This window comes from Thrips palmi, unplaced genomic scaffold (genome assembly GCF_012932325.1).
Source record: "Thrips palmi isolate BJ-2018 unplaced genomic scaffold, TpBJ-2018v1 HiC_scaffold_18, whole genome shotgun sequence".
NCBI classification, from domain to species: Eukaryota; Metazoa; Arthropoda; class Insecta; order Thysanoptera; family Thripidae; genus Thrips; species Thrips palmi.
In genome coordinates, this window is record NW_023144627.1 from 11,259,363 (window position 1) to 11,284,847 (window position 25,485).

At 48.1% G+C, this 25,485-nt stretch overlaps 1 protein-coding gene across 9 annotated transcripts in view; it reads right to left on the bottom strand.

The window, feature by feature from the left end:
- Positions 1–1,159: 1,159 nt before the first annotated feature.
- LOC117645352 (sodium channel protein para) overlaps positions 1,160–25,485 on the bottom strand; it is a 50,174-nt gene continuing 25,848 nt past the window's right edge. For 2 of the 9 annotated variants that reach the window (XM_034385470.1, XM_034385467.1), the window contains 30 exons: positions 20,646–20,801; positions 19,820–20,025; positions 18,867–18,995; positions 17,623–17,714; positions 17,325–17,537; positions 16,878–17,254; positions 16,656–16,809; positions 16,425–16,585; positions 14,544–14,690; positions 13,949–14,254; positions 13,700–13,796; positions 13,547–13,615; positions 10,657–10,934; positions 10,396–10,569; positions 10,166–10,328; positions 9,693–10,088; positions 9,470–9,604; positions 8,738–8,876; positions 8,527–8,660; positions 8,188–8,456; positions 7,941–8,114; positions 6,321–6,443; positions 5,491–5,613; positions 5,212–5,406; positions 4,882–5,127; positions 4,508–4,778; positions 4,132–4,436; positions 3,472–3,675; positions 3,088–3,387; positions 1,237–1,608 (listed from right to left, as the gene is read on the bottom strand). In XM_034385470.1, coding sequence (XP_034241361.1) covers positions 1,237–1,608; positions 3,088–3,387; positions 3,472–3,675; positions 4,132–4,436; positions 4,508–4,778; positions 4,882–5,127; positions 5,212–5,406; positions 5,491–5,613; positions 6,321–6,443; positions 7,941–8,114; positions 8,188–8,456; positions 8,527–8,660; positions 8,738–8,876; positions 9,470–9,604; positions 9,693–10,088; positions 10,166–10,328; positions 10,396–10,569; positions 10,657–10,934; positions 13,547–13,615; positions 13,700–13,796; positions 13,949–14,254; positions 14,544–14,690; positions 16,425–16,585; positions 16,656–16,809; positions 16,878–17,254; positions 17,325–17,537; positions 17,623–17,714; positions 18,867–18,995; positions 19,820–20,025; positions 20,646–20,801 — 6,108 coding nt within the window. Of the gene's footprint in view, positions 1,609–3,087; positions 3,388–3,471; positions 3,676–4,131; positions 4,437–4,507; positions 4,779–4,881; positions 5,128–5,211; positions 5,407–5,490; positions 5,614–6,320; positions 6,444–7,940; positions 8,115–8,187; positions 8,457–8,526; positions 8,661–8,733; positions 8,877–9,469; positions 9,605–9,692; positions 10,089–10,165; positions 10,329–10,395; positions 10,570–10,656; positions 10,935–13,546; positions 13,616–13,699; positions 13,797–13,948; positions 14,255–14,543; positions 14,691–15,499; positions 15,575–16,424; positions 16,586–16,655; positions 16,810–16,877; positions 17,255–17,324; positions 17,538–17,622; positions 17,715–18,866; positions 18,996–19,819; positions 20,026–20,645; positions 20,802–25,485 lie in introns of those variants that run through there. The other 7 variants (XM_034385465.1, XM_034385464.1, XM_034385466.1 and 4 more) reach the window with 7 other exon arrangements.

A 25,485-nucleotide genomic window follows, 5' to 3' on the forward strand; every position in this document is an offset into this window, starting at 1 on the left:
GCGTCCATGGTGGCACTGTTGTTGGTACATTCGGCAGTGACATGATTCAACAATCTTGTATTACATTCCTAATTTCGTCTGGTAGATAAAAAACACTACCACATAATAAGAACAATATTTACAGCACAAGTGTGAAGTTAAAAAAAATACTGACACAAAAATGGAGTGCAGGAGATCAACAAGTGGGTTGCCCCAGCAGACTAAACGCCAGAGAACTGACGGTCGGCGTCCAAACAGCTAGCACCTCGCTGGCACGCACACAAATACTTCCAAGAAAAAAAACAACAGAACTAAACAAAACCAAACAAGAATGCAGAAAACTTGCTTCGTGATTCAATAATAAAATTGTCTAGAGTTTATTTTGAAGCGAAAGCACTTCTGCCCAGTACTTTATCAATGAAATAGATATCTTAAAAAATGGACAAGCACTTATTGTTTGCAAGCATCAGGTGGGTCAACCTCAGGAGCGGGTGGTCAACGTAGTGCCGGGCTGCAGATTCGTCTTCTGTCTTGATGAACCCACACACAAGTCCCTGACGCTCCAAAGAGCGCGCGGACACATGATACACTTTTAAAAACAAGTCCTTGTAAACGCTCCCGAAGTTGCTTTCCTAAAACCAACACCACCTTGCCTTGAAATACAAGCTGGTATGGCGTTCTCCCTTCATCTCCATTCGATTTTTGGGCCCAAATTCATTAACTTACATTGGCAGTTGCAAAGTCCACTACAAAAAAAAATCGTGTTTTCAGGCCGTTAGGTCCAATGGAGTTCATTTCGGGGAGTCTTTCCGCACGTACCATGCAACTTCACTCGAGAAAAAATACACGTACGCAAAAAAGTTCAATTCATTTATAAAATATTGCCAAGAATATACCGTAGCAGGATCCTCGTCGCGCCCTCCCCCTGTGGTCCACGCCACCGCCCCCGCAGAGGGTGGGTGCGTGCGGGCGGGCCCGTTTTGGGGAAGATGGGGGCCAGGCCGGCACGCGTGCCCACCCCCTGTAGTCCGTGGGGGCGGGGACCGCCAGCGCGTCCCTCCCGCGCGTCGCCCTCACCGCCCCCAGCTCGCCTGCCGCCCGCCCTGGCCCGGGGAAGTGGGTCAGAGAGGGGCGGGGGTGGCGGGGGCGGCGGGGCGCTGCGCCGGGGGGCCGCGCGGCCGGTCCGCAAATCTACTCCGTGTCGCTAAGGACGACGGGGCTCATGTGCGTGAACGGGAGAGGGGGGCGCGACCTTCCTCAGACATCCGCGAGGCGCGACGAGACACTAGGCGACCGCGAGTGGATCACCACGCGGTGGCCGTTCTTCGTGACGAAGCCGTCCGATTCGACGAGCACGGCCGTCTGGCGGCCGCCGCTGCCGGAGGACTCGTCGCCGTCCTCGCCGCCGGTGCCGGCGCCGCCACCGCCACTGGCGCTGTCGCCGGCCGGCGGGGCGCCGCCCTCCGCACCGCCCTCCGGACCCTCGTCGGAGGACACGCCGCCGCCGCGGTGCAGCTTGTGCTTGCGCCAGGCGTGCTGGATGAGGCGCGCGCAGTACTCCTCGCGCTGCCGCCACAGCGTCGACGACACCGGCTCGTAGCCAGCCTCGTCCGGTCGGCCGGGCTGCACCTGCAACGTCGGGGGGCACCAGCCTTTTTTTCAACATTGGGTTCTACAAGGTGATGGCGCTCACATGCTTTGCAAGTTTGCTTACAGTGCTGTGCTCACTGGCCCTACCTAGCTAACCAACTAGGCTATCGCTAATCCTAGACAAACCCCTGTCTCGGTGGGTCATTTACACCTACGCTAGGAAACTTGTTACAAAACATAATTGGAAATCTAATGAATAAAATCAGTCCTTTGTCGTGTATAACGGGATTGGCAGTCTAAGCCCCTTAACAGTGATCACTAGATTGATCTGCCTTCTCAGTTTCACTTGTCAGGTGGGTGTCATCAGACTTGGACTGATACTACAAGTACAAATCAAAATCCAATTCAGTTATTAAAAAACAAAAACAAAAAAATCTGATTTACCAATACTGAATGATTTACAATCTACAACTTAGGGAAAAAACACTTCACGTACTCTACGCCTAGAAAACCCCTTGTACCAATCGGCAATTATTATTTTTATACTGAATAAGACAAGGCGTCCGTCCAGAATGGCTTTGCTAACGTTATCTGAAGAAAATCGGGCAAATTGCCCATCTTCTATTCCTTTAAAAGTAAGACTTTTCTCTCTCAGTCAATTAATCACAGCACAGGATACAAGGAATTGATCCCACAGCCCGAAGCGTCTCTCACGCGGGTTGAAGTGGTCATTCGGCGACTTGTGGTGTCGCATGCATTTGCATTTATAGCTGTGGCATTCTCGTGGTCATACACATTCGTGATCGCCAGCGTAGCTCGCCCGAGTGCAGAGCTTTTAAAGAGGGCCATTTTTAGGACAAGCCACCAAGACCAACGAGCTGATGCGATGGCTTGTGTCATGCCGAAAAGGAACGTTTGCAAAAAGTTTCATTGTCTTTCGCGATCAAACTTAAAGCCGTGACGTACAAGAAAGGTGTTGTGTGAATAAATTTGTAAAATTTTGTGTTCTGCCCATTACTGCTAACAATTGTGCTACAACTGAAATTAAACAGTCAAAATATGTGCTAATTCGAAAAGATGCATACGAGCAGATTTCACAAATTAAATTAAAAAAATACACAAAAAAATGTATGGGTATTTTCGCTAGTTGGAAATCTTGCTCATTTGCATATGAGTTAACTTTCTCCATACTCTAAATAATTGACGAATATAAAATGTAACTAACTATGGAATGATTAAAAAACGGAGCGGGTGCCTAAAATGAATTATGTCGGTGAGTCAGCAATTAACACGACCTCTGGGCCAAAAAGTACCGATCTCGGTACCGCTCTAAACGCTACACTATGTTTCTGTAATGTGATAAATCTGAGCAATATGTAAAAATTACCTAGATAATGGTAAAAAAGAGATTACGAGTAATAAAACTGTCTATGGACGACTAACAGGATGTCAAACCTGACACGACCTCATCTCGTCCTGCACAAATACGTAGAATGCCGGAGAAACTTAGCTACGTACCTCGGCTAATTCACCCGTCTCTTCGATCGGGTTGCCCTTTCGGGCGAAGAAGTCTTTGGTTAGAGCATCGAGAATGTCGACGCAGAACATGAGGTCGCCCTTGCAGATCGGGATGTCCATGGAGACGATCTTGTACTTGTTGGGCTTGTGGATCTGCAGGGGTGGCTCCAGTACATCCAGGAAGTCCGACAGCTGGTCGTACCGGATGTACTGGGTTCCGTCTGGGTCGAAGTTCTGCCATATCTCGTAGTACATGTCGTAGTCGTCATCCGTCAGACCTTCCTGCACATCTTCCGTGGCCTGCGAGGGAAACATCAATGTTATAGCGTGTTCAAAAATACCAGCTCAACATTTTTCGCAGCCAGTACTTTGCCTTGGCCTTACCTGAGAGTAGTTTTCGAGGATGACGGCGATGTACATGTTGATGACGATGAGGAAGGAGATGACGAGGTAGGACAGCAAGAACGTGATGCCGATGGTCGACGAGCCGCAGTTGCCCGCGATGCCCATCTCGTTGTTCGGCTTGTCGCACTCCTCCTCGTTGATGATGCCGTCCAACACGCCGTCCCAGCCGGCCGACGTGGACATCTGCAAGCCGCCGTCGTTCATCACCCTCGCAACACAACGCCTAGGCATGCCCGCAACGCACTTCCGCGCGGTGGGCTGGCAGGCAGGCCCGCTACACACGGCCGCGCGGCGGGCTGGCCCACCCTCGCGATCACAGGCGCCTCCGAAATGGCATACGATCATGTGTGGTCTAGCCCTTAATGGTAATGGTAATGGTAGGCAGGCCCGCTACACACGGCCGCGCGGCGGGCTGGCCCACCCTCGCGATCACAGGCGCCTCCGAAATGGCATACGATCATGTGTGGTCTAGCCCTTAATGGTAATGGTAATGGTAGGCAGGCCCGCTACACACGGCCGCGCGGCGGGCTGGCCCACCCTCGCGATCACAGGCGCCTGGTAGGCAGGCCCGCTACACACGGCCGCGCGGCGGGCTGGCCCACCCTCGCGACCACAGGCGCTCTGCACCGAGCACTGTACCTGGAAGAGCAGGATCATCGACTGGCCGAACGTCTTGAAGTTGTACACGTCGTCCAGGCCGCTCTTGTCCTTCACGTTCATGAAGAAGGACATGCCGAAGATGGCGAAGATGAACATGACGAGGAAGAGCAGTAGGCAGATGTTGAAGAGCGCGGGCAGCGACATGGCCAGGGCGAAGAGCAGCGTTCTGATGCCCTTGGCTCCCTTGACGAGACGCAGTACCCGGCCCACCTTGGCCACTCGTACCACTCGAAGCAGAGTGGGCGACACGAAGTATTTCTCAATGATATCAGAGAGTACCAGACCTGCGGGAGCGAGAAGAGTTACAGGACCGAGCCGCGTGACAATAAAGTCCAATGAATCGATGAAAACTCACCTAAGATGGATAGTATAACTACTACAAAATCGAAAAGATTCCACGGTTCTACAAAGTAGTGATACCGCAGCGCAAATACTTTCATGAGACATTCAGAGCTGAATATAACAATGAATATCATGTTCAGATGGTCGAGAACCATACTAAACGTTTCAGACTGCTGGTAATGGTCAAGTGTCATGGTCAACATGTTGAATCCAATAAACAACATGATGATCATGTCAAATTTCTTATTGGTCACTATTTCGAAAACTATGGCTTGAGGTTTCCACTGTAATAGAAAAACAGTTTTAAGGCATGTGGACAAGCGTAAGACAACACTTTTGAAAGGCAAATGACAGCAAGATGGCGTTTGGGTCGGTTTTAATACATACCCTCGGTCTGGGAATGGCTTTCATTGGCTTTTTCGAACCCATCTTTTTCATTGCATTGTAGTATTTCTTCTGATCTTCAGTCATGAACATCTCTAGGGAACCTCCTGCCTTTTTCTTTTGCTCGTTGAAGTTGTCGATGATAACTCCGATAAACAGGTTCAAAGTGAAAAATGAGCCAAAGATAATGAAAAAGACAAAGTACAGGTACATGTAGATATTTGTTTCCCTAATGGGTTGTTTGTTTATCTGGAAGAAAAAATAGACTGTGAAAACAGGATGTTCAGAAAACCAGTAGTTACTCAATAGTTTTTGAACACCATTTAACAGTACCTCTCTAGAGTCTATGGCATCGTTCATGATCTGAATCCAGCCCTTGAATGTGGCAACTTGGAACAGACATAAGTAGGCCTTGCCCACGTGATCGAAATTCATCGGTGAATTTTCCCACGTGTAGTTCTCCGCAATGCAGGCGTTTCTGTCTGGGATGATCTCGTGGCTCAATGTTGTTTTGTTAGCGTCCACACACTAAAATAAGGAACCATTGGTCAATTACAAATTACCACTAAAAAAAATCAAGAATGCACTCACTAACTATATACACGCAAGTACCTTAAAATATTTTCCGGCAAATAATTGCACTCCCATGATGGCAAAAATTAGCCAGAATATAAGGCACACCAACAATACGTTGAAGATACTAGGTATGGCTTGCACCAAGGCATTGACGACAACCTGCACAATGAAACCAGTGTTAGCAGAACAGAAATAAAAGTTTTATTTATATGTGCACGTACTACTTGACAAAAATATATTTTATTTTAAATTTACAAAATAAAGAAACGTACATTTACTGTCGTAAAATAATGCGATTCAGCTACGCCTACGCTACGTAAACACCAAATAAAGCATAATATAGAATCAGAGCGGTGTCTACAAACAGCGAGTATTGCAGGTAGAATCAACGAAACGTTGACAATGTCTGGTTTTTGAGCACTGCAGGCTCTATCAGATCAAAAGCTTCTAAGCAGTAACAGACTAACAGAAGAAGGTGGTTTGGAAAGACAGAAGGGTCTGGGTTTCAGGTTGACAGGGTAGTTGGCTTGCGCTCATGCTTATAATATAAACTGTGAAAGGGAATAAAATGAGAGGTTCAACTAGTCTATTGTAGTTACCAGATTTTAACAAAAATTAAGTTTTAAGCATCTCAAAGGCAAATTTTAGAAAGAAAATGAATTTCTAAAGTTGTTGGCCTTTGGCTAAGGCTTTAGTGATAAATTTCATGTGAAACTTTTATCAAATCAAAGAGTATATTAACGGAAATGCAAATAAGAAATCAGGATAACACGCCAAATACAGTGCGGTGATAAAAAAAAATCTGCTATGGCCAACTTAGTATTTAAATAGAAGTGGTTTCGTTCAGCTTTCTATTTTTTACATACCCTCATTCCCTGCATTCTAGACATAGCCCTAAGGGGCCTAAGAGCCCTGAGAGTCCTCATTGTTTTGAAGGCTTGAATGCCACCAGCCCCAACCAGGGACGCAACGAAGTTTATGAGGGAGACCTGAAGTTATCACAAAGACAATACGGTGGTCTTAGAACTTTTACATACGTTTGGTAGAAAAAATGCCTTGTTGGTGGAAAGTGGGAATTGGTGACCGAACAAGACGAAGGTTTCCAAGTGGGAGTTCGTCAACATGAGAGAGACCTTGGACACAGTGATTGACAGTCGAAAATGTTGACAATACGAACATGAAATGAGTGAGGTGTGGGTGAAAGAAAAGTGTGTAAGAGGGGTGAGGGGAATGTCCTGTGGGCCTGGAACAGAGTGAAACACAGGGTGGGGCTGCACAGCGCAGCACGGCACAGGCAGCGCCCCGGCCGGCAGAACAAAGAAGCTACACAACACGTGGCCGTCAGGGCCGGGACTGACGTACATCTGGCGCACACCACGTAGTGCAGGAAGGCAGTAAACGAACATCACACACATGTCAAACATTGAAAGCTCTGGCGGCACTGTAATGTAAAGTAGAATTATGTGCAAACAAAGAGGTGCTGCTTCCCTTCAGCAGAGCCATTCTTTTCAGACAATATTTTGAATTCCTTTGCATAGAACGCAATGAAGTAGACTCTTACTAAAGGTAGTGGCTTGAAATTTGGACTGTGCTTAGAGGGAAGCGACACGTTTCATGGCCGATCAACTGACGACAGAGACGAAGAGGCGCAGGGTAGCATCAAACACTGTACAATGAAGTGTGGCACGCGAAACGCGAAAACAAGAACAAAACAACAAAACAGCAGAGAAGAGAGACAGAGACAGAAGGGGTTACGTCGGGCCTCATCACAGCGTTACGGCAGCACAGCCGGGCCTCAAGCATGCCGTCAAAGCGGAAATAGCAAGATTCGTTCTGCTCGGACGGCAAGCAGAGAAAGGTCTTCTCTGACACCTGACACACACACAGCAAGGCGTTACTTTACTTACGCGCATGCCCTCCCAGCGCGACACCGCTCGGAGCGGGCGGAGCGCGCGCAGTGTTCGCATCGACCGAAAGGCAGGAATGTCTGCCGCTCCCGCCATGATGGCGGCTAGGTTTACCAGAGACAGCTACGCACAAAGTGGCAATCAGACAGGCCTGGGAGAAGGGGCGGTTCTTGGGCATTTTCAGTGTTTAATCGGTACTGAACCGATAAAAAAAACAGTGCATCGGCAGTGGGAAAACCTGCAATATTTTCTTGCGACACGACTGCTTGCGTGGAAAGCAAGTTCAAGTACCTACTTCTGCAAAATTAAATGCCTTTTAATGAACTGGTGGAAAATTTGTCACTCTACTAAGTTTAGCCGTGGGAGATGAAATTATGAATGAAAAAATAAGGGTGTGAATATGAGTGGTTTCATTGAAATAAAGAAACAATTGGTGACTAGTTTTAGATCTGTGGGAAAAGTATCATTATTTCCTGTCAGGGAAAATTTCACTAAGAAATCCTGAAATTTGGATCTTCGCCTGAAATATTAAAATACTTTTAAAGGTTTCAAAAATAGGGTGTAAAAACAGGAGCTTACCATGACAATGACGAAGTCAAGCCAGCACCAGGCGTTTGTAAAATACTTTTGGAAACCCAGTGCCAACCATTTTATTAACATCTCAAGAAAGAATATCACAGTGAATATTCTGTCCATGTAGTAAAGAATATCTTGTAAAATGGGCCTACTTTGTAAATGGACATCCTCGAGAGCCTGGACACACAACATTTGGGTCAGTATTTAGCGTCAAGTATGGCAGTGAGGCGAATTTAAGCGTCGTACTTACCAAGGCCATACTACTAAGTAAGATCATGGTTATGACAGCCGTCTCGAAGTACTTGTTCTCGATCAGCTGGTAAGTCTTGAGTCTCAGGTTGGCCCAGCCCTGCCAGAAGGGGGCGTCGTCGTCGCCGGCCAGGAAGGGGAACCGTTTGTAGCAAGGGTCCGGGCAGCAGTCTGCGGGGTACTCGCCAATCAGCACGTCCTCCGTGTTGTCGGCGATGATGATGTCATCCATCTCCCCCTCCCCCTCGCCCTCCGCCTCGCCTTCCAGGTCTGCAAACCACACCGTTCAGAAAACGCCGCCCCGCCACACGGACTGCACACCAACAGACGCATGCCTTACCTGTCTCTCCCCTGTCACCTTCCAAGTCTTCTTTGCTGGCGTCTTTCTTCTCCTCTCCGTCCAGCGTCTCGAGACTCCCTTTGTGGCTTTCGTCCTTGAACGGCCTGTTTTTGTGGCTGCCATATGAGTGATTGCTGAAAAATTGGGTGGCGAGCAAAATATTACCATATGCAACGGGTTTGATATCGGCCAGAGAAAAGAATATGCTTACCTAATATTGTCATCGTCATATCTGTGTTTTATAAAGTCGCTTTCAAAGCGGTTGTCCTGGTGATTCCCTGTGATGGAGTTCCCGATGGCCTTCGTATTGTTTAGGAATTTTCCCTTCCTCAGCTTGTTTTTCAGGTCTCCTTCGGGGTAAGCGGCATGAAAGAAAAGAAAACCGGACATTCCCATAAAAGCACTTTGTAGGACAACACCCAACACAACATTCACTCTAACTACCACAGAGATGCGTGCAATCAAATCGAAGGACCTACGCAGCTGTCTCGTGCACGCTAGGAATTGGCCTTCTAAATTGGTCACATAACTAGGCCATAATCACATGGGTTCAAACATTTCAGCCATTCATACGAGGGTTAATCAAGCTGACACTAGCGACAGGAAGGTCCATCATTTGAGCCTCTCAAACACGTAACTACGACACATTGCAGGCGTTACGAAAACAAGTTATCACTACAGGTATGGCACAAATGACTAGTTTTCTGACTGTGGAGTTGACCAACACAAATGCCTTTATTCAGACTGCCTCTCTGCTGGCAACTAGTGCGTACGTCAGCAGCGACCAGGGTTCCGGGTTAAACCCAAAAGCTGCCCATCCATGCAAGCTTAGTTAAGCTAATATACAAGGTCGAATGCCGTTCCACAACACTGATCTAAAGGTGTCGCAACGCACCAAAACACACAGTCAGATACTGATCACCTGGTTCAGATAAATACGCACCATGTATGGTAAACTCCATTCCGTCCCCGATCGCCATCTCAAGCTGCGTGTTTGGGCTTTTCTTGTCTCTAAACACGTGGCCACCATCTGCAAGAATCTCGTCAGCTCCCAAATCAAGGTCAAGCTCTCGGTTTGCTGCAAGAGAAGGAAACACAAGTATTTATTATTTAAAGTACTCATCAAAAATCCATTTACCGTTTTAAGAGAAAAACTTGTTGCTTACAGTGGGTGACTTGATCGGAGATCTGATTTGTCAGCTTGTTCGTGACCATTTTGATAGCATCCCTTATGCACTGCTTTATCCAGTTGATAAACCTTGATATCCGGTCGAATGCCTCCGCAATCTTATTTGTATCACTGTCCGCCGTTGGAGCGTATAAATTGGAAGACCCAAAATTGGACAGGAGCAAGGCAAGGAAAAGATTTAACACGACCAAGTTGCCGATGACTACAGTTGCTAGGAAGAAGGGGATGCATGACCAGTCTCCAACCAACATGCAGTCCCACATGGACTCGATCCACTCTCCACAAAGGACCCGGAAGACGATCATAAAGGAGTGCATGAAGTTGATGAAGTTCCATCTTGGCATTTCTCCCCCGGGAAATTTATCAACGTTATCTGAAATAAATAAAAAATTGTACTTGCATATATTTTTTTTAAACCGTTTGTAATATTTTATGTGTATTAATATTTACCATAGTAGTTTTTGCCGAAGAGCTGCATACCCATCACGGCGAAGATGAAGATGATAATGCATAACACGAAGATCAAGTTACCCAAGGCACCCATGGTCCGGCCCATGATAGAAATGAGCAGGTTGAGCGTGGGCCACGACTTGGCAAGCTTGAACACTCGGAGCTGAAACACAAGGTTACCTTTAGAACATGTCACGCACAACACGGCGGTAACCCACGGATGCACTCACCAATCGGAAAGACCGCAACACTGAGAGGCCCTGGACTCCCTCGAGACCCAGCTCGAGTAGAGACAACGCAACGATGATGAAATCGAAGATGTTCCATCCCTCTTGGAAGTAGAACTTTGGGCTCATGGCAATCAGCTTCAGAGTTGCTTCAATGCCGAAGGTCGCCGTGAAAAACTGGAGAAAAGACAAAACACGATGATGTTTTCTCAAGTGTGCCGGAATAAGCACAAACATAAAATTCAAAAGATAGTAATAACTTACGTAGTTTCCGCTTTTGAGCGCTGCGTCCATTTCGGGATTCATGTCGTGATGATCGAGGGCCATGAACAAGGTGTTGACCACGATGCAGAGCGTAATAAAAAGCTCTACAAAGGGGTCAAACACGAGTTGGCCCACCCAGTGCTGGAACTTGAGCCAGCACCAACAGCAGTCCCAGACGCAGAAAATGTCGATGCCGCGCAGTGAAGCAGCTATCATTTTCTCCTTGAAAGTAGGCTCCTCCTCGTCTTCTTCTGTTTGTTGAAAATAATAGACAGACACTGTACGTGGTCTTAGTAAGGTTGTTCCGGAGCCACTCTTTTTGGGGAAAGAGCTTTGTGTTACTCTACTGTAAAGCATGCACAATACGCAAGGGTCTCGTAATGAAAGGACCCCTTGCATGTCAGTTAGCTGATGACACTTCTTTAAGTGATATTTTTTTCACCATCATGGAAGCAGAAAGGAGAAGTAGGTTGTTGCTCGGACAAAGCAAGGAAATGGCACACAGTACGAGGCAGAGGTCTCATTCGGTTTGAAATGTTAAGGTAAAGCGCAATTCTGCAGCAATCGTGCCTGAGGCGCAAAAAGACACTCAATAATTTTTCCAAACAGGCATCTGTCTTCAATTAAGAGGACAGCTTAGAATTAAAAGAGACTTAGCAGAAGCGTCAAGTTGGAGAAGACAGGCGAATATCAAACGTGCTTTCTCCTCCTTTCGGAACAAAGTCCTTATTTCATTTTCGTGTTCTACTCGCTAGAGTTAGTGAGATTGGTGTAGATTCTAATGCTCAAACGCATTGTGTTATCAGCTAAACTGTGTAATCTAGGTTCCAAAGGGAAGCTCTTTTAAAACAGAAAAAAGTGCTGCAATATTCCACGTGTACCGCGTCCGGCGCCATCTGCGACTGAAGCACTTCTGAAAAACAACAAAGGCGGGGTCCACGCAGAAGTGTGTGCAGAAAACGCCACCGTGCCTATGCTGAAATAGCTTCCCTTTGGATAAACATTCAAACTGTGAAAACGGACATTTTGATGGTTTCTAAAAATGTTACAAGAGCTGTGCTGATTTAAGTCCCCACTTAGTCGGTGGGGCAAAAGATATCAAACACTTTGACACCAACATTTTTTGTCATATTTTCGCAGCTTTGTATGAGTAATACGCTTAAAATGTTAACCATAAGGAGAGTGTGAGAAGCAGTTTTGCCACCGCCACCAACTTCGAAAGTGAAAGCGTTAAATTTACTAGAAGAAAAGGTGTAGCAGCCAAACGGGCTGTTTTTGAATTTTCAGCAGCAATATTTTAAAAGGATTTGAGTTTTGCTAGCCATAATGAAGAAGCGAATTGGTATGACTGGATCGCTATCACAGACAGTTGCCGTTTCTTCAGGTAGGGACTTCTACACTAAAGAGGCGTAACGACCTATTTGTCGTGGAGTCACTATCAGCTAAGGCAAACAAATCATATCCAGAAAGGAAAATCGTGCATTGATCTTTGAAGAGAGAGAGAGAGAGAGAGTGGGAGAGCTAGAGACAACGAATGCCCCTACACTAGAGAGCTACCAACCACACACAATACAGCCAACTTACAAAGCTGCTCTATGTAGAGCTTTGCTGTAAGAATTGGAAATGGAAGACTACAGGAAGAGTTAAATAGGAATAAAAAAGCGAATATGAGATTATCGCTTTTCTTGTTTTTGGTTGTTGCATGCTTTAAAGTTTTATAGCTTGCTACTCAAAAATCGACAAATTCTTTCCCCAAAATGGCTCTAGAAACAAGTTGTTTCAAAACTCAAAACTAGACAAATGCAATCATATATTAGTTGACAGAGATGCTCCAAGACATGACTGAACTAGAATCCTATGGCCTTCTATGATTGCTGACAAACTATTTGACAGTTTACGGCTGACTAAAGACACATTGACATTTCTGTTTTCTTTTTAGCGCAGCCAAGGCAAGGAGCACCTTGAATACAAAACAATAATTTGACCCCAATCAACTAAATAAGAACGACTTTGTACATAAAAACAACATACCCCTATTCTACCTTACCAACTGTCGAAAAATATAAATTGTCGCATGCTGTGAATCTCTGTTTGAGATGCACGATAAATTTGTAAAACAACTTACTTAACATTTTTAACGAGCTGAACACCGTCGTAAAAGTAAATGATACCTTTAAGATATCAAAAGATGAGTACACTGAGAATGAAAAAGTCCTGATCAATACCCAATTTTGGGCGAGGTTTACTTTCTCACCCAAATTTGGGCGAGGAAAGTTTCCTCACCCAATTTGGGCGAGGAAAGCTTCCTCGCCCAATTTTGGGTGAGGAAGGGTGTATCAGCTCCCTATATAGCTCCATAGTATTATGACCCAAATTTGGGTGAGGAAACTTTCCTCACCTAAATTTGGGCGAGGAAAATTTCCTCGCCCAAATTTGGGTAATAAAGAATTCCTCACCCAAAATTTTAGTCATGATCATGACTCTTTCATTCTCAGTGTAGGTTTCCAGCCACAACGTGGATGGCATACTAAAGTCTATTATCTAACCAAACCTAAACCAACACTACAAATATTTACATAAAAAACTTAAAATTATATGAAGAGTAAAACAATGACAGATTAAATGAAATACCGCTAAACAACGTGTTTTATGTACACGTGACTATTGTATTTGCAACATGCCATGCCCTAGGGTTAAATAGCGTCTGTTCAAACGGCTTGATTTTGACGTCCTGCTTTTTTATATATTTGAAAAGGGTGGTTGATTATAGCTGCACTTAAAACAATCGGCTTCTCAGACTCTCTTTTGAATCTATGTTCCTTTCACAGAAACAATTATATAACTTGACAAGGTCTCCATGAGGTGAGGCCAGTTTCTTACTACAAATTACCTGCTTGGTCACTTTGCCGTGACTGTCGACCGTGTGATTGTTCTATGATGTCATTTAACGCCATTACATCTGAAATTTAAAAAAAAAAATATGAAGTTCAAACGAACCAGAATGGGATCTGTACTCGTAGCTTTGACTGGGTAAGAAAATTACCTTTCATATTCACTATGTTTTGGACCTGGCTCGAGTCTATGAAGGGGTTGTCCTGAAGTTTGGAGCGCTGCTCCTCACCCAGGTCTGCGGACGGCTCCTGGAGGCACAAGAAAGGAATCACTCCGTGAAGCAAAAGTCGACTTTCCAAAGTTTTTCGATGGCAAAGAAACGTTAGCGTGATTCACGACACAGTCTTGACAACAGTGCAGGAATACGCTTGCAGCGATTGCAAAGGAGCTCTCGACTCACATATTCTCGGTAGGCAGTTTGCACCAGGGACTGCGGCTGCTGGGACACGACCGGCGTGGCCTGCGACGGCGTGGCCTGTGAGGCTCGCGACGACCGGGACCGCAAGCGGCTCTCCTTGGTGGGCTGCTTGCCGCCCAGCGCGCCCAGCAGGTCGCCGTGGGACGTATACGACAGCCTCGAGGCGTGCGACGTGTAGGACGAGTGCCGCGACCCCAGGTTGGTGTAGTACATGGGCACCACGATGGCACCGTTCTCCTCCGACATGGGCGTCACCGCATTCGAGTCGTCGGCGTACGGCAGGTGCTCCTGGAGGCAAAGAAGGGGTAAGACATTCTGGAAGCTGTGAGTCATTCACGCAGGAGCCAATGCGCTGCCCACACGCTTAGCCAAATGTTGCACACCCACTGGACCGCACGTTCCCTTTCCACTGGGCAGCGGGTTGCCTACCCACTGGGCGGCAAGTTGCCCACCCACTGGACGGCGGATTGCGTACTCGCTGGTCGACAGTTGCCTTACCCACCCACTGGGAAGCAGGTTACCTACCCACCGGGCGGCAGGTTGCCTACCACCAAATTAATGGAAACCCTGTTCTTACCTGTGCGTCCAGGTACGTGTTGAGCACCAGTGGCTTTCGGTCCCCGCCCCAGCGACCAGCGCGAGGGGGGTTCCGCATAGCGAACTGGTGGGAGCTCCTGGAGGCTCGCCGGATGTTGAACGGCGACCCCGGAAGACTCAGACTCGCCTGCAAGTTACAAAGTCGTGATGATCTCGCTCTACCACCAAAGGGGGCAACCAGTGCGACATACTCGAAAGGAATATTCCATATGTTTGTTTCGTTTTTACAAAGGACTTGCACCGCAGTCTGGCTGGGGCATTGCTCACACTAGGCTCGGAGAATGCATATTCTCAGCTGTTAGTCGTTCAAAAACTAGTGTAGCCGTAGTTACGAAAGCTTCCGCGTATATACACAATGGTTACGCACTACCACTAAGAACGTCAAAGCATGCGACACAGAAAATATGGCTTCACAAATGCCTGTGCATGATACGGCATGGTCAGGTCTAAACAACGTGAACGCAAGTGAATATGTACATAGTTGGCTCAGTCAATCATAATCATGGGCGATACACTTTACATGGAGAACGTTCGAGATTGCTGCCGCCGTCCACTTTTTGACCACAAATGACCAGGTTATTTTGATGTGGCTTTGGACACCACACCGTAATAATTAAAAGTTGTTCTACAATGAAAAATATTTAACGAAAATTTTATCATAGTATTTAAATGCCGAGTTTTGCTTGCTCTATCAAGAAGTCAAATAATTTCTTAAATATTGTAAATGAAGGACTTTATAAGAATATATTGACACAGTTTTTAATTGGGACTTGCATGGGGAAGCATCTCTACTGTTTAACGTAATTTGACCAGATTGCAAATCTCTTGTGGTAGAAATGTTTTCCCAAATGTATGTGCAATAAATAACTATCTCTGTTCAAGGTAAAGCAAGCATCCTCCGGAAATAGTAATTACGTCTCTTATATTTAAACGTACCTCAGTGAGGCTATCCTGGTAAGCAAAACGAAAGTCTTGTTTAGTTGGTGAGCGATACTGGAGAGACAAAAGCATCTAGAGAAGACGCAATCACACAAAAATAATATTGATGGAATAAAGGTGAAGGAAAACATGGAAAGTGCAGACAAACCGACAAAATTACAGAACGTCAAGGAGGATGAGTGTGAAAATGTGTATTGAATCTTCTAACAATTTATTTTACTACCTACAAGCGCAATACGATGCAACGTTTTATCTCTTCTAATTCTTTTCCTTATTTGGATTGTTTGCCAGTGGAAAACCCAAAAGAAAAGACTGATTTGCTGGATTTTTACGGCAGCCCCCCAAAACCTCAAGTGCCTATCTACAAAAAACCGGTGCAGGTGAAAACAAACAGATGTGGTCATTTGGTACAAAGGACTTTATTTACATAGTATGAGTGAGGCCCTCTACTTCCTGTGGGAACATTTCTTTGGCAGACGTTACAGTAAGTACTGCCTAGTAGGTAGGGGCAGTATTTTTAACTAACATTTCGGGCAAGATGGCGGCAAATATGCTTGTACATCCAAGCAATTTTAACACGCGCACATTATTTAAACAGCATAATGAACAAGCTACGAATGACTGCGAAGCGAGTATTCGTTTCGAATTGGAAGCCATTGAATGGAGTAGCTGTAGTCCCAGCCGTGGATCCATGTCCATACTAACAAGCGGAAGCCCGCGTAAGGCTCAAGGCGGTCGCACAAGGCCAGCGAGTTCAAACTTTTCGGGAACAGCCAGTCTTGTTTCCGAGATTGGTCGAACGAAACTATACAGACAAATTTCAAAATCTAAGTGCTCTAGTTACCTCCGGTTTATCGGGCCACATTGTGCTCATACTGAAACCACCCGCGCCTTCTCGCTTCCCGCCTGCTCGAGTACTCACTGCGCTCATCTTCCGCGACTTGGTTTGGCCCACTCGGGTGTGGTGTTCACTCAGCGATTCGGCACAGTCGTCCGACCGGATGCTCATCTTCTCCTTGTTGTTATCGTCCATGTTGCCCTTCTCCTGGCCCACGAACAGCTCGTAGCTCTGACAAGAGAACGCTGCAGGAGAGAAAGGTCAGGTAAGTGTGGTTGAGAGTTTTGTTTTGTTTTCGGCAAATCGGTGTCTTACCCGAAGGCGACTTGGCGACGCTGCCTGCAGCCTCCGCCTCTGCCGCGGCTTCTGCTGCCGCTACCGCCTCGGCGGCGGCGTGCACTCTCGCATCGTGGGCGGCGGCGCGGTTCACTCTTCTCGTCTCCTTGGCTTGGGCGGCCTCTTCAGCTTCCTGCACAGTCAAGGTCGTTACACGCTGTCGAACACGCACCGCCCCGCACTATCGCACAAGCCACTCACCCTGATCGCCTCCTCTTCGGCTGCTTCTTCCTCTTCCGCTTTCTTCTGCAATTCGTCGTACGACATGGCGACGATAGCGAGGATCAAGTTGACGAGGTAGAAGGAGCCGAGAAAGATGATGACAATGAAGAACAGCATGTGCCAGGGCCCGGCCGAGCGCAGGACCAGCTGGTACAGGTTTTCCCAGTAGTCCTGCGTCATGAGTCTAAAGGCAGACAGAAGCGCCCAGCCAAAGGTGTCGAAGCTCGTGTAGCCGTAGTTAGGATTCGAGCCAAACCCCTGGATGCACGTGTAGCCTGGTTCACACATCCCGGCGCCGGACGAGTTCCCGCACAGCGGGCAGTCCCGAGCATCCTCGTCGTTACATTCCCAATTTGCTGAAAAAGGGTTCATAATGAATTTATAATTCGACTGATACGAAGGCAACTAAAGTGGGGGAACACTTACTTTTGTTACTAGCGTGAGCGAACCAGTTCTCGTGTGTTAGTGGGCCTGCAGATCCATCACTGGGAAAATTTCTTATACATTTTTGAGTGAGCACACCCATGTAGATTTGCAGGCCCATTAGCGCAAATACAGACAGTGAAAACATGGTCAGAATGATTACATCCCGGAGATTTTTCACTGATTCTATCACAGCACCCACGATAGTTTTGAGACCTGCAACACACAATTCAAGCATTGTTCCTTGCCCTTTGTTCGTCTGTGTTCGATGACGTTGTTCAAAAACGTTCCAGTAACTAACCCGGTACAATGGCCACCGTTTTGAGAGCTCGCAACACTCGGAAAGTTCTCAACGCTGCCAGGTTTCCTAAGTCGATTCCCATCGTGATATAACTGCAAAAACGCACAAATTAGTCAAGCACAGTTCTAAATAAACGTCCATCTAATCTAGAGATCCGTTCACACACCTAAGGATAACAGTGAAGGAAACTTTACAATAAAAAAATTAGACTAAGGGAAACTACCTAATTCCTTTTAATTATATGAGCAAGTTAATTTCAAGACTTCTGTTTACGGTGTGTTTGACAGTCTTGAGACAGAAATTTCATTGGTACCAAGCTACTTTTTAGTACAAGGGCGAATCACAGCATAAGAGACCGCTGAGCCAGCCTGGGGGCAACAGGTAACGGGAAATCGATAAACCAATACGGGGCAGCCCGCCCAGCTATCGGATTTGGTGGACACGACATGGGCGAAAGACAGGCGTAAAATGGCCTCAGTGTCATTTCATTATGAATCCACTGTTTGGAGCGCCAGATTTGTTGGAAAAAGGAAGCTAAACTCCGTTTTTCTACAAGCTACACCCCACATCTATAATTCGGAACGTGTAGAAGATTCGAAAAGTGTTTGATAAAAAAAACTATCTAATGTAACTACAATTATCTAAGAAAGGTACAAAACTGGTTCTCATTGGTCTAAATGTACAAGTGTGGCCACAGGAAAATATCTAACAAAACAGACATCGACTTTCTGCGACAAAAGGCTGCAGTAAAACAATGGATCTTTTTTAAAAAGGTTTTATAGCCTTCTGAGAAATCTAATTGCAAGGTAATAAATAAGAAATCTCAGCGTTATATTAACAAAGCCCAGTATCTATTCTATACATGTAGTTTTACGTTACAGCTACTGGTGTGCCTCGACATTATTTTGGGCTGCTATGTTCCTACTTTTGATGAAAAAGTTATTGGTTAAAGAATAATTTTCTGGCAGTATTGAGATGGGATGAACTGGAGGATATTCACTAGAACCAACCAACCGGGAAATAAATATTCTGTTGGGTTAACGTCGTTTTCACTGCAGTGTGTTTCAAAAAACTTCAACTAAAAGAGCCACATTTAACATCTCTACAACTTTATATTAGGTTTTGTTTTGCAAGGCCGGACATTACATGAGGTTTGCGTAAACAACGAAATTGAACGGAAAGTACCTGTTTGAACCCTTTCATGACATCTACCCATGGGGGACGTACTACACACATGTACTTACGCTAAAACTATGACAATGAAGTCCAACCAGTTCCATGCATCTCTAAGGTAGGTGAACGGCTGTAGGATGAATCCTCTGGCCATCACCTTTACGGCTGATTCAAATGTGTAGATGCCGGTAAATATTACTCTGAAAGAAAATGCCCACAGCAACAAAGTTATTCGCACACCAATACACCAACTACAGTCAACCGCTGCTACACAGCTGGACAAAGAGAGACTACAGTTAGATGTATACTGTATAAACGTCACTTGTTTCTATGACCTGGGTTTGATACTATCATTCTACGTGAAAAACGTAACCACTCACTCTGGAGAAATACTATGTACTATATGATTCAGAATACTATATAGTTCATGAGGAAAAATTCGAGAAAACTATCTATTTTAGTCTTGTTTTACTACGCTGGGAATTGCGTACCAATTTACAATATCACCAGCCGTCTCATGACTCGAGACGCACAGCGATGGTATGAATTTTTCCTCACGCTCTAACCATAACTGCTCACTTAATAATACACCCTTCAGCTAAGGCAATTAAGGATGGCTACACGGTAAACACTTACAAAAAATTCCACCAATTGCCATCTTATGCTTTTCAAAAAGCACTACATTTCCACAAGAATAATACGTATCAGACAATACTACACAAAGTCTAAGTGAATTTGCAAAATGCAATGGATGTCCAGTAACTGATCAAATTCCTATTTTATGTACACAGAACTCAGAATATGAGCGCGGTACCAAAATCCCAAATAATAAAACGGGTGTAATAAAATCTTTTTTTCTTAAATTGTTAAATATTAGTTTTCTCATTGTGGAAAAGAAATTATGATATTTTTCAAAACATTGAAACCAGATAGTACTCCAAACAATACTTTCACCCCAGAAAATAATTAGTTCTTGTTTGTTCTAGGGTTGTAATTCGGATGTAATACTAAGTGGAATGCGTACTCTGTTGATTCGACTTTTGGTGAGCTGGGCATTATCATCAGTATACAGTTTGTGAGGATGGTGGTGATGATGAACAGAGAGAAGAGTGGGTGCACGAGGATGTAGATGGCCACCCTGCGGATGGGGTTGAACGGGTCCAAGATCCACAGGGCATCCGTCGCAGAGAAGCGAAAGATGTCCTTCCCTTTGCTGATGACCACGAATGTCTGAAAAAAAGGCAAGCGGTGGTTAGATTGGTGCACGGCTCGGTGTCGGGGCGGTGCATGCGTACGCGTAGAGCCGCGTGGAGCCCCTCCCTCTGCAATGGGGGAGGGGTCGTTACAGCCCCCACCCCTCCGCAGCCCCCACCACCTTCTCGGTCCGAGATGACGTCACAGCCTCCCTGCTTCTCAATGGAGCACGGTGCGGCTCCGGACCGAAAGGTCATAGTGCTGTGTGTCTGCAAGGCTGTCCTCATTCATAAGGCAGCCTAACCTTAGGGAAGTCAACCCGATCCCTCTTATTTCTGGGGCAGCCCGGCCTTGATAGGGGCTCCAAGGCTTGGCTGCCAAGCCCAGGGCGCCCGTGGCGCGCCTGGCTGGCCTATTCATACGGGACACCGAGGCCGACCTTGGCAGAGCCGCCACGCCACGCCACGTCAAGGAAGAGGACGAAATGGCGGATAGACAGAGGGATTTGATCGCTTGGTCCCCAAGGCTGCCAATCTGCAGAGCAAGGACGCCCCCGGCGCCATTTCGGGGCTCCAGTCTGATTTAGCCCGATAGCAGTGAATTTCGTCTCCTTCACAACGTTGTTGGCCCCAAGGAGGAGGAGGGGCGTCTCTTACCCGCTGGTTGTGGTAGTAGGTGTCGATGTCTTCCAGTGGCGTGGAGGCCAGCTCGGCAGGGAAGCTGCCGTGCATCCTCACAGGTATTGGTGCGCCCTGCTCCAGCGTCGCATCCGGCTGTGGACCTTCGTCCTCGTCCGAGTCCTCGTACCGCACCTGCAAGCAGCAGCCGCGTTAGCCAAAGCTGGCCAAACCCTCACCCACGAACATCATCCAAAGTTTTTGTGCTTGTTTCAATTTTAGTGGCATGCTTCTGTTGGCTGTGTGATTTCAATATTGGCCTCATTACACTCTCGATTCCATCAGGTTGGTGCTTCTCCTAACGTCGCAGCATTTTGCTGTCGAACAAACTTCGGGCACATTTAGCACCAGGCCTGATTTTAAAAAAAGGGTGTTTTGGTGCGAAAGTTGTCAGCGCACTTTGAAAGGATCGTTGACTAAGAAGAATTTCAAAAGAGGTCTACGAATAAACAATGTTTACCTCACTGGCTACAAAAGAAATACTGTTCTAAAACCATCTTTTAAGCTGTAGTTTTCTAGCAACCTACCTAATTCATCAAATCCTACGTTACAAGGTCATTACTCATCGCCGGATGGACGGCCCCGGACGGGCCCGGATGGGCCTGGCGGCAAATGCTGGCAACGTGTTGTGTGCTCGTCGCGTGCGGTCAAAAACTGTGTACGCCCCAGTTAACATGATGAGTTGTGCCCTCGAGGGGGTAGCGCTTCGCTCGGCGCGGCGCGGCTCGGTGGCGCGTGCATGGGCCTGGCAGCCTTTGACGGCCGCCTCGGCCGCCTCGGCCACCGCCGCCACTAAGTGAGATTAATTCCAAGGACGCGCTGGATCCACTTCGTCCACTTGCACGGTCGGGTGGCCGCATTGCCGAAGGGAGTCGATGGGCTGAAAAACGGCGGCGTGCTTTCCGGCCTGCAGGGAGCTGCACGGTCACAGCGGCCGAAGGGGGTGGGAGGGGGTGGGGGAGTCACGCGGGTTGCCTATGCGGCGGGCGCCGGCTCGGCGGCGGCTGCCGGGCTGGGGGGCTGGCGGGTCGGAGGGGGAGCCGGTTCGGGCCGGTTTCCAGGCTGCCAGCCTGGCGGCACACAGCGGCACGGCGCGCTGGCGGTGGCTGCCTGCCTGGCGGGGCGGCGCCGGGATGCGTCAGTGCGTGGAAGCTGGGTCGGGGGGTGGCTGGTCGCCGCGGGGCAGGGCGGGGCGGGGCAGTGCGGAGCGGGGTGGGGCGGGCAGTCGTCGTAATCAAGCCCTGTTTCAGCGATCCAGCCCTCAGCGGCTAGGCATTAAGGGCAGTGCCTCGCATCAGCCCGGCCATACAGTTATAGGTGGCGGCGGGCTTTGGGGTGGGTGCCTTTAGGTGTGCCGCCCGGAAGCGTCGCGGTAGGTCACGCTGGGTCGCGGCGGGTCGAGGCGGCTCGAGACGGGTCGCGACGGGTCGGGGTGGGTCGGGGTGGGTCGGGGTGGGTCGGGGGCCGAGCCAGTGGAGGGCCGTGGAGGGCCGCGGAGAGGCAACATGGTTTTATGAGTCGTATACCAAGCCAGCAATAAAGACGACTCCGATATATTCACCGGAAGGGACTTTAATTTCTTTTGGTCCGACTTTGATGCGCCCTTTCGGGTCCCTTTCGGGTTCCTTTCGGGTCCCTCTCGGATCCCTTTCGGGGCGTGCTGGGACCGGCTGGCCGCAGCCGAGGGTAATTATTCACGGCGCGTCTCACTCACTCTCACCACAGACAGAAGGAAAGCAGCATGCTTTCTCTTTTCTTTCATTCGCGACCTGCTTTGCAGGGGCGATTCTGTTTTAATAAACGGCTGGGCGCCGCCTGGCAATGCCAACGCCAGTTCACACGCTTTGCTGGCTGTCTCTGGGCGCGGCGTGGTGGCGTGGCGCGGCGCGGTGGCGCGGCGTGGTGGCGCGGCGTGGTGGCGCGGCGTGGTGTCGTGGTGCGGCGTGGGGTGGTGCGGCGCGGGGTGGTGCGGCGCCCTTCTCAACAGCCGCGCGCCACGCTAGGCATAACGATACACGACGCCGCGCCGCGTGACGCCGCCAAGGAAACCGTACCCGCCAGAAACCAATTCGCGAGACTCTCGTCTCCCGTTCCTCGCTGTCGGCAACATCGTCCCGGAGGCCGTGCAACAGCGAATCGCCGAAACGCGCCCAGGGTGTGTCCTTGGTCAGGGAGAGCGGCAACAACGCGGCAACTTGGTCACCACCACCAATTCGTTTTTCCCGTGATGAATACGGGAAAAGAAGGGGGCTTTAGGGGCGCGTGCACTCGTCGCGTGCCCTGCTCCACACTGCGGCCCTGGGGCCCCGGGGCCTCGGGGAGTGGAGGGGGAATCGATCCCAAGCACCTCAGCGCTGTGAGTGTGTGTGTGGGTGTGTGTGGGTGTGTGTGGACGTGGGAGCATGCGTGCCCGCGCACTAACGCAAATATATTCGACACCCCCTTTAGTGACCGGCGCCGAGCCGGTTCTGTAAATACTCTGTCAAAAAAGTTGATCTGTTCAATTTAATTTTTTGTGGGCACAGTTTTACGCATTTCGCAGTACGCCAACGAAAATTTCCTGACTTTTGAAGTGACTTTGGAATGAGCGTTAACAACGACCGGGCGCGGGTTAGCGAAGGGAAACGCACAGCAGGCCTTGTTCGACACGAAACGGAGCCGATTAGGCTCCGTGTCGTGCGTGGGCCAGCCCGGAGCAGCCCGGAGCCGGCCGGGGCTGGGTGGGGCTAGGGTGGGACCGGCTGGAGCTAGGGTCGCCACATCGTCACCATGCCCCAGGGACCGAGATGACCGGATTAATATCGAACGTCCGAGGAGGCACGCGAGGCTGTCTGGGACCATTCAAAGGGCTCCGAGTCCGGGCTGGTTTGCCTCGCCGACGCCAACTGGTTGGGGGCTTGGTAGTGTGGACTCTATCTAGGTTGCTACGGTAACAAGTTTGCTATCATCAGCGGTCCGTTTAGACGGCATTCGGGCGTTTGGAATCTTTCGGAAAGAGAGGGATGGCGTTACACTGCCGAAGTTTAAATTACCATTCCGTCCGTCTCTGGCCGCTTTGGTCCGGAATGCCGTCCGGTCCGGAGCCTCTGGCTAATGTTCCTACGATACGAACGACCTAGTGCATTCCCCTACTCGGGCTCCAAAAGTGAATCTCAATGGAAGGCATGCAAGGGTTAGTCGAATAATTGTGTTGGTCGTGCAAACTGTCCACTCCAAATGAGACTCGAGTCGTTTCTACTCCACCTCATCCAGTCAAGTGACAAGTTTCATTTGGAAGGACCAAGACTTACGCTAAAGAAACTAAAAAACAACATTATTCCATCATCCCAAAACACAATGAAAACAACCAAGCTCAAGACACAGTATTCAGACATGTGTGTGAGGCCACACTCTAAAAAAAATTATGAAATTTCATATCCAAAGGAGTCTAAAATTTCATAATCACGTTCTAAACCTCAATTTTTATAACCTTCGTATAAAATTTAAGATCGTGTTATGAAACCTAAGATTTGGGTTATGGATTTTAAGATTAACTGGTTATAAACTTTTAGAACAGAGTGACTTATAACTCTGGTTCTTAAAATCTAGATTTTCGCTTTGAAAGTTTATAACGCTAGCCGATTTTAGAGCAAGGTTCTGAAATTTTAAACCGTTTAGTCCTGCTGCCTAGTCCTTTATTCATGGTTAAATTAATAAAGAGGTGAAGTTTTCATTTTTATCGGCATGTGTTAACATTTTCCGAACCGCTAAGGTAGGAGTCCTAGGGGCGGTCTACAAACTGAAAAACGTACATTTTATGCACTAACTGGAGCAAGCACGCTTTTGCTAGCGTATGCCTACTACTTTTTAGTGCATACAGTTATTACATTAATGAGAGGTATGGAGAGCTGTCTGCTTCAGTTCGCGTGTACATGGCATGATGCACTAGTTAGTGCATGCTTGGCGGGCATGCGCTTGTTGGAGCGTACTTGCAGGCATGCTCCAGTTAATGCATGTTCAAAATTTGTGTGTAGTATTTCCCAAGAGGCTGCAAATCGCGTCCCTTGCAATGCCTGACCGGCCACCGTCCTCCGGGCCGAGCCGAGCCGAGCCGAGCCGAGCCGGCCAAGCCGAGCCGAGCGCCGAGCCGCCCCGAGCCGGCCGAGCCGAGCCGCCCCGAGCCGAGTCGGCGCTGCTTCCACGGAAAATCACCGCTCGCCGGCCTGCCGGCCGAAGCCGAAGCTACCTGTGCCCGGCGAGGGGTCGCGTAATCCCTCGGCCACACGGGATTTCGGCGACACTGCGTCACTTTTAGTGTGTCTTTGTCTCCAGTGCTGTGCACAGCGTATCCAGTTCGCGTCCGCGTCACCGCAAGTTCGCGTCATCAATTTTGTTTCGCTATGTACCGTTAGTGCGCGTAGTGCGTAGAGTGCAGTTAAAGTGTTGCTTGTGGTGCCAAACAGCCACCACTCGTGTTCAAGAGTTACAAGCTATTTTGGCGACCCTCGGAAAAAGGACGTGTTTTCGCCAAAAGCGGTGTTACTGAGTGCTGTTATTCCATCTTCTTAACTGTAGGGACGGGCGATGAACGTGTGGGTGGCGTATTATGTCAATTCGCTTCTCCTCTTTCATCCTCGTCCCCAAAGTAGTTTCTGCGTGTCGACCGAGTTTCCCTAAAGTGCATCTGGATCTTATGCACTGCTGCGCCTCTGACTGTTAACAGCGTCGACTGCACTACAGTACAATGCTTATTTCCGTTGGCCAGCTGCAACGATTTGCGATAATACTGAGTGTGAAAAGAAATCATAGCTTTCTGAGATTTCATCATTTGTAACATATT